This window comes from Schistocerca nitens, chromosome 9, assembly GCF_023898315.1.
Source record: "Schistocerca nitens isolate TAMUIC-IGC-003100 chromosome 9, iqSchNite1.1, whole genome shotgun sequence".
NCBI lineage: Eukaryota > Metazoa > Arthropoda > Insecta > Orthoptera > Acrididae > Schistocerca > Schistocerca nitens.
In genome coordinates this window covers 253606138-253615051 of record NC_064622.1, presented here as the reverse complement: position 1 = coordinate 253615051, position 8914 = coordinate 253606138, and the positions used below count along the sequence as shown (strand labels likewise).

The 8914-nt window shown below is 42.4% G+C and overlaps 1 protein-coding gene across 1 annotated transcript in view; it reads left to right on the top strand.

Annotated features, from left to right (window-relative positions):
• Positions 1-1309: 1309 nt before the first annotated feature.
• The window catches only part of LOC126203074 (endocuticle structural glycoprotein SgAbd-8), a 45271-nt gene continuing 37666 nt past the window's right edge, over positions 1310-8914 (top strand). Inside the window, exon 1 of the mRNA XM_049937312.1 lies at positions 1310-1418. Coding sequence (XP_049793269.1) covers positions 1407-1418 — 12 coding nt within the window. The 5' untranslated portion in view covers positions 1310-1406. The remainder of the gene's footprint in view (positions 1419-8914) is intronic.

Sequence of the window (8914 nt, the reverse complement as noted above, 5' to 3'; positions counted from 1 at the left end):
CCTCGTTTCGCTTTTGTTGATGTTCATCTTATATGCTCCTTTCAAGATGCTGTCCATTCCGTTCAACTGCTCTTCCAGGCCCTTTGCTGTCTCTGACAGAATTACAATGTCATCGGCGAACCTCAAAGTTTTTATATCTTCTCCATGGATTTTAATACCTACTCCGAATATTTCTTCTGTTTCCTTTACTGCTTGCTCAATATCGAGATTGAATAACATCGGGGAGAGGCAACAACCCTGTCTCACTCCCTTCCCAACCACTGCTTCCCTTTCAAGTCCCTCGACTCTTATAACTGCCATCTGGTTTCTGTACGAATTGTAAATAGCCTTTCGCTCCCTGTACTTTAACCCTGCCACCTTCAGAATTTGAAAGAGAACATATAACACAATAACATATAACAAAATAACATATAACGCAATAACTGGACGTAAAGGCTACAATGACCGAACAGAACACTGAAGAATAATAATAATACGATCACATCAAAAGGTCGCCACCTGAGCACGTGTCATGGCTCATATGACATTTCAACCAAAGTGGAAAGCGAGATAATGGATGATCAATGAAGGGATTAAGACGTTTGTTAAATTTCTTTGGTTTTGGTACGGGTCATTACCAAGTCCTTAAAATGAAAGAAGAAGAATAAGAAAAAAATGTTTCCGCTCTTTTTCAAATCCACACACACTGTCACGGCTATAGAGACAACGACTGCTTGTAGGTGATCTTACTTCACTGTCAAGACTGAAAACTAGATCCAGACATGGGAATAAATGCCCTGTCCGGTAAAATTTGTTGACCTTGCCATTACGTCAGTCATTACTAATGTATACTTATGCTGTACACATGAGTACATTTCACAGCACGTTTAACTATACGGAAGAGGTCACAACGGCAGCTATCTTTCGCTATCCGCATAATCTGTCCTCGCCGCCGTCCACTAAACAGCGCACTTTGCCTGACGCCCTTGAGGTGTTTCCACAAAGCTGCTACTGCCGTAAAATATGCCGGACACAGTAGATGACGACCATGACGGATGCGTAACTTAGCGTGCTCTGAGTAAAACTGCACAGGAAACCTGCTGCGACTCGAGCAACAATGGGTAACGTTCGTAAAGTGGTACGGGATGAATGAGTGACGGAATGGATTTGCCACAGTCTCGTGGTGACGAGCACTGGCAGTGCAGCCAGCAGCCGCGGAGAACGAGATGGCGATAGCCGGGTGCGGGATGGGCGGGAGAGAGAAGGAGAAAGGCCGGAGAGAGGGGCGCCATAACAGGGTCAGGCCGGCGGACGCGCTGCGCCGCGGCGCCGTATAAATAGCAGCGCGCGCTAGGCGCAGCTGTAGTGCCCCGCACGACACTCTGCTCTGCTCGCCCCAGTCGCACCCACACGGCAGCCGTATCAACATGAGGATCTTGGTAAGCGCGACCACCTATACGCCCTAACATTTCCCCATGAAATCCTCTCATTAACCTCTCTCCAAATTGACTGTCCATCCTTGACATCCCCAATATTTGTTTCTAATCCCATTGCGAAGTTTCGAAAACTCTACAATTTGCGTTTCAATTCTTTAACTTTACAGTACATCTTCCAGTACCAACAGCCATTGCACCAATTACTCGTCACACCCAGACACCTATTTTTCTCCAAATTCCCAATCTATCCTTCGTTTCCGAAAATATCCTTCCAAAAACTTTGGGAAACTGACTACTTACAGTCATTTTCGTTGATGAAAAGCCTGCAGCAGTATTCCGTTACCATCAATCTCCATTCTATCTCTAAATTCTCTGTCGAGCTCCCATTTCCCCGCTTTCTTCTCCCATGTACGTATTTGTGTTGGTAAATCAGACAATTTTCTTTTCAGTTAATTGTGTTTTCGATTCCTCTTCGAAGACCTACAACCAATGCACCAATTTCTCGTCATACCCAACGACAAACCTCCAAATTCCCACATCAACTCCCCAGTTTTTATCCCATTCCCATCAGGAGGGTTGAAACTGGGCTATTTACATTTCCGTTACATGGATTTCACATCCCTCTTCGAACACCAACAGGTGTGGCACAAGTTCTCAGTTACACTCAGTCGCCGGCCGGAGTGGCCGAGCGGTTAAAGGCGCTACAGTCTGTAACCGCACGACCGCTACGGTCGCGGGTTCGAATCCTGCCTCGGGCATGGATGTGTGTGATGTCCTTAGGTTAGTTAGGTTTAAGTAGTTCTAAGTTCTAGGGGACTTATGACCACAGCAGTTGAGTCCCATAGTGCTCAGAGCCATTTTACACTCAGTCACAATCCTCTAAATTTCCAATCACTCATCCGTTTCTACAACACTTTCTCCTGTGTCACCAACCAGCGAGGTAGGCCAATGGTTAACACAGTAGACTAGCATTCGGCAGGACGACGGTTCCAACCCGCGTCCGGTCATCCTGATTTGGGATTCCCGTGAATTCCCTAACTCGCTACACGCAAACGCTGGGATGTTTCCTTTGAAAGGGCATTGCCGACTTCCTTTCACACCCTTCCCTAATCGGACTGGACCGATGACCTCGCTGTTTGGTCCCATCCCTTAAACCAACCAGTCTCCCGTGTCAATGTAAATGATGAGAAGCTGGATTTCTTTTCCAGTACTTGGCTTGTCGATTCCGTTCTGAAAAGCATGGAAATCGTTCCCTGTCAACCATCATTTCACCAATTACCAATCACCTAGAGAGGCCTACATCGCTATGAAATTTATTCTCATGAACTCCTTCGCGCTGAAAAGCTGGACGATTTGCCTTTCAGTCATTTACGTTTTTGATCTCGTTCCGGAGAACTGAATGAAACTCTTATGGCGAACAAAGGCTATACTCTTATTATATTTTCTCCATTTAACTATTCATTTTTTTACTTGTCTGCTATCAGTTTCGAAGCAACTACGGTTCTTCTGTCATCTTAACACTGCGCTCAAAGTCAAGTACCTCCACATCTCCGGTTAATGTATTCCGGTGTAATGCTAAGCAATCTTAGGACATGGGGTGATGTAGTAGAGTAACCAGATAAACCTTCAGTGGTGGCTCACATCAACGAGCGTATTAAAGAGCCGAAAGAGTAAACCGTATTTGATTCGAAATCGATGGCAAATTACAAAAGCAGTAAACATAGCAGAGTGGAGAAAAATAGTAACAAAGTGACCATGTTGTCCGTAGCATAATCTTAACAAATGACTTCCCAGTTTCCAGCGATATGGAAGCAACAAGAGCTACACCTCTCCCTGGGAACAGTCATTCCAATTTCAGATCAGATTCACCCATTAGATTCTCTGAAAAGTCCAAGTGGCATCTTTATGTGTTCCTGTTACTTTCTATACAACGAGACGTTGGATGATTTATTATTATCATTACTTGGGTTTTGAATTTCATTCTGAAAATCCACGTTCTCAATGCCATTGCAACGGTCTGCTGCACTTCACCATTTTCTCCGATGCAGGACTCATGTATCTTTCTGTATTTTGCGGTCCTCCCGCATTGGGTAATTTACGTTATACAGGGTCACAATTATAGGACTAAAAGAAATAAATTCGTCATAACTTCAGAACGGTTTGCGTTAGAACGTTCAAAATGCGCGCCTGGCCGCGGGGCATGATGCGCACGCGCTCTAGCGACGAAGCCCACTTTCATTTCGATGGGCTCGCCAATAAGCAAAACTGGCGCATTTAGGCTACTGATAATGCGCTTTTCGCGATCGAGAAGACTCTTCACTCTCAACAAGAGACTTCGTGGTGTGCAGTGTCCATTCAAGGAATTATCTGTGCGATATACCTTGATGGCACGGTGAATACTGAACGGTACGTGAAGGTTTTGGAAGATGATTTCATCCCCATTATCCAAAGTGCCCCTGATTTCGACAGGATGTGGTTCATGCGACTTGGAGCTCGATCCCGCCCTGGTGTATCCAAAGGCCACTGGCCTGTGCCTCGATTGACCACCATGTTCTCCCGGTCTGAAACATACTGCTCCTTTTTGTGGGGCCGTATTAAAGACGTGCATAGCAATAATCCTACAATCACTGCTGAACTGAAAACAGCCATTCAGGAGGTCATCCACAGCATCGATGTTCCGACACTTCAGCGATTCATGCAGAATTTCGCTATTCGTCTGCGCCACACCATTGCCAATGATGGCAGGCATATCGTACATGTCATAACCTAAATCCGAATATATTTAGTGACGTATACATGTTGAATAATGTGAGGGCATGCCGTTGTTAGTAAGTAATTTATGATTTTTTTCATATAGTTCAATAATTTCCACCCTGTATATGTCAGTCTTTGTCTCCTCTTGCAATTTATCGGCTTTACTGCTCTCGTTCTTCCCAAAATTTCATAATTTGGTTGCCATAGTAGATTTACAGACAGCCTGAGATTCCATCCCTCAACTGTTACTCGAGGTATAGCATCTTTCCTTGTAATACCTGGTCAAAAGTACATACAATATTAGAGTTCTGGGCTCCTTATTTATCAAATATAAGAATCTTTCATATATACGTACGCATTTATTGTGCAGTGGATACAAACAATGCTACGTACTCTTTCTTAATATGATACTCTAATTAAGTTTTCTAATTATGTTATATACTCAACAAAGTCAAAAAACTTTCTACAGGTCAGTCAATATCTCTCTGACTAAAACACCAGTTTCCGTCTTTTCAGCATTTTGTGTCATCGCCTGTAGTTTCTTAAGATCGTAAATTTCTAAGTAATCATTACAACGATATTCTATTTGTCGGATATAATCGGTGTTTCCGTGTACACGAAGGCTGGGCAACGATAGCGCTCCTGTCTTAACCGTGTATCGAAGTCTCCTGAGAAATCATTCTCAGCAATTTCGCACACTGAAAGTGCAAGCTGTAACAAGCGTGGTGGGAGGGATCGTAATTAGTGCTTGGAGCACTTCTTCGATCGTGGCATAATGTTCACCCCTCCCTAAGAAACTGAAACGGGCGCTGTCAAAGAGAAATTAAACATTCACTTGCAAATTATTTAGTTAAAATTAGCCTGTGAGGCGCAAGCAGATCATACTTCGTAAGAAAAAGAATAGCAAGTTGTATTTGGTCAGCTGGAAATTGTGCATTTTTCTGTTAAGATAGTGAGAAAGGTAAGGCACGTTCACGATTATCTTTTAGCCAATGTATACATCACTAACATAGGCCATCTTTACTTTCATTCATCATAGTAATAATATGGGCTAGGAACCGATTTCTCAGGAGACTTCGATACACGGTTAAGACAGGAGCGCTATCGTTGCCCAGCCTTCGTGTACACGGAAACACCGATTATATCCGACAAATAGAATCTCGTTGTAATGATTACTTAGAAATTTACGATCTTAAGAAACGAAGATGCTTATGAATGAAAGATACCTTCGCACTTAGAATTCAAGTTAGGAACGATATAATGCCTATGGAAGACGTAAAAGAGCGCTGTGGTCGATAGTATACCAAGAAACTACCCAACGACCCCTATTAAAAGTATTCCATAATGTTTGACATACTTGTACTATGGAGGCGATCTAGTTTAACATAAAATTAGAATTAAGAACTTCAGACAGCATGTCCTAGATATATAGTATAATGCGTACATGGTCGAGATTCATTGCAGTCTGTTGCAAAAGATCCGAAGATGACAATATTAGTTGAAGAAATCGGTAATCGAAACAAATGCTGTACTAAGGCGATCTCGCCTTTCTGACGTTTTCACTTCTAAGTTTATATCCAGCAATAGAGCCTCACAGTGGCTTAATACTCATACACTCTGTATGCGAGCATTTTTATCGGTGAAAAAAGAGGAATAGGAAGTGCCTGAGTCCCTAACATACAAGATTATACCGGAGAAATATTTGTTTATTTTTACATGAACAAAATCATCAATTCACCGTTATTACAGGAAGAGTTATGGAAAGGTCGTTCACAGGTGCCTAATTTTTACTTATACGTGTCAATAACAGGAGGAGTGACCAAAAACGGTTTACAGTTTCGAATGGCTAATCTCCCCTCAGAATGCAGTTGAATTAGAGTCAGAGTTATTTTCAGAATTGAAGAGAGGAGAAAATTATTAACTGCATTCGGACACGAACATAAATCCTGCTTTTAGTGAATTATGCTCTTACCAACTTTTTTGTGGAAAGTGGTGAATCAATACTGTCAGAAGTAAAGCTGTAAATTCGGGTCTGAATATTGACTGGATAGCTCAGTCGATAACAGCACTGCCAGCGAAAGGCAAGGTCCTGAGTTCAAGTCCCAGTGCGGTTCGCAGTTTTTATTCTCCAGAAAGTTTCAGTTAATCATTTGTACTTCTTAAATCAATATTTACGTTAATGATTGTATAACTGAATTTCAGTCCTGTTTAGAACTGCATACAGCATTAGCATACTGAAAACAGTCACATTTCTCCCTGCCACTGCTCTACTTTCTTTGATTTGAGAGTCATGTACAACTGCAGCAACTGTCTAAAAAATAATTGTGGGAACGGTCTGAAAAGCGTAAGTTGTCAGTCAACTACTTTCCATTGACCAGGCTGGTAGACATAAACACGCCGTCGCTCTCCGTCAAAAGTGGAACGCACGTAGGCGCTAATGCGAGAAGCCGAAAGGAGTCTCCCCGCATAGAAGACTTGTTTACGGTCCGAGAAGCATCAGGGAATCTGTAGGAGAAAGTCGTTGGTTGCTCCTTCGCTTTGCGAACCGGCTCCTGGTCAATGAACTGGGCAGCGCATGCGAGTCGTTAGTAATCCTGAGTAGGTACTCGGGGTCTTTCGCACTCGTAGCTTTGAAAACATTTTCTTTTCTTGGTTTCAAACCCACGTTAATTTCAGATTATAATTACATCTAACTTTCACCAGTACTGTCATGAAGAGGAAACTACTGTTAGGCGTGATTGCCTCATGATTCTCCGTCAATAACGCAAGTATAGATGTCCCTAAAATTTCGCAGAAGTGGGTCAGAAGTACTGATACGAAACTGAGTAAGCACAACTCGTTTACGGGACCGACTTCAGGCGTTTGATGCAGCTTCTAATCGCGTCTCTGTGATTTCGGGTCTCTTTCGTTGCCTCCGTTGTAAGATTCACGCCAGTCGCCATTATGAAGTCTCACCATTGCATATGAAACGTTCGGACCGTTAATGATGTAACTTTACTTGTAATAAATTTGGTGTAATTTCGCTGCAGCATGAATCACTCATAGCTACACAGGGAAGTGAACTGGTACAAGTCGAAACTAACTGCTGGATTAATACTCGTTCGCTTGGGATATGGACCACCTGGGTGCAGATTTTAGGCGTTTTCTTACCTAGGAGGCATTCCCTGAATCATTACTGTACAGAGAAACGCTCATTCAGGACATGTTCGTCATTGTCAATAGATCATCTGCCTCAAAACGACTCAGTCAGAAACATAAGGGCAGTTTAATGCTGAAGTCAGTGTATTTTATTGTAGGCGCTATGACGGAACCGAGCACGTGTTCATCGAAGATAATCTTGATATAACACCCCGGGTGCTACATATTTCGCAGTGGTTCTTCACTGGACAAATCCTCGTTTTAGTTAAATGAAGGCGGCTAATCGTATCCACATAAAATCAAACTGTGATCGTCGACATGCCGTCAGCCCCACAACCCATTTAGTTGTCTAGTGTTGGTGGCTGCGTAACATTTCTAATTTTGTGAGCATACGAACTATGGACATTTACTCGCCCTCAGAATATGTAGGCTACTTCAGTCACGTACAAAAGTCTGGCTACTAAATAAAATAGTTGGCCTGCAAATATCATGCACGAGTGGAGCATATGCCACTAGACATCTGGCACAAGTACACACATTGTTTTCCGTCAAGATGCCATACTAATTGTGACTGAATACAAAGGATTAAATCCTTTTCCTCTATACACTCCTTCCGTGATTTCCCGCAGTATATATATTCCATGACGTGCATTAAGCCACTAAGATATCCTCGTTAATTTAATATTTAAAATACTTCACTACTAAGCACTACATATCATGGAAAGTATGTCTTCATACAAACAAAAGTCGATAATTACATGACAACAGGAAGAAAGGAACGCAAGCTTAATGATAAAAATATAGTTATAAATTCCTTATATGTTTCTCTGAAATGTTATGTATTTACGAATAAGGAAGGGTGTATTTTATATCATCGTACGTAATCGACGTCACGATTAGCCTGATAACCTGAGGAAGTTTCCCCTATCGACATCACCGGGAATGCCTACATTCCCTGATATCATGTAAATGTAAATTATGTTCATCCATAATCTAGACACAACCCTTACGGCTGAGAACGGAATAAGCTTGACACGTAGTCTTTTTTCTTTTTGAGATCTCCCTTCCACAGCCGCAGACATGTAACAAGAGCATTTCTCCATCTTTCAAAACCGTAATATGTCATTCTAAGAACTTTCAGTGCTAGTTTTTTTTAATACGACATTATATCCAAACGATGACTTACCACAGAGCTCTATTGGTGAAATAAAAGGGAAGAGAGAAGAGGCAAAAGGATTTCGCAAGAAAAGGCAAATATTTAATCGCCTGTTGGTGAGTGAAATGTGGCCTCCGCAGGAAAGCCACGCAAAGCCACGTGGGGTCAAGCCTAGCACAATATGGGCCAGCTGTTTCGTTTCGATCCCTATGGAATGAAACCTCTGCAGACGTATAGCTCACTTTCATACAGTAGCAATAGTACATTTGGGATCATCTACTTCAGTAATAGAGGAGATCATTCCAAATACGCTGAAATGTTCCTGAAAAATGTAGTAGTGAACTCAGATCAGAAGTCCGCGACACACTGAAGACTATGCACCAGCGCTTCCTGGCCGCATCTACTTCTGGATCACGTCCAGGATTGTCAGTTCTTCCTTTACTCTTTATCT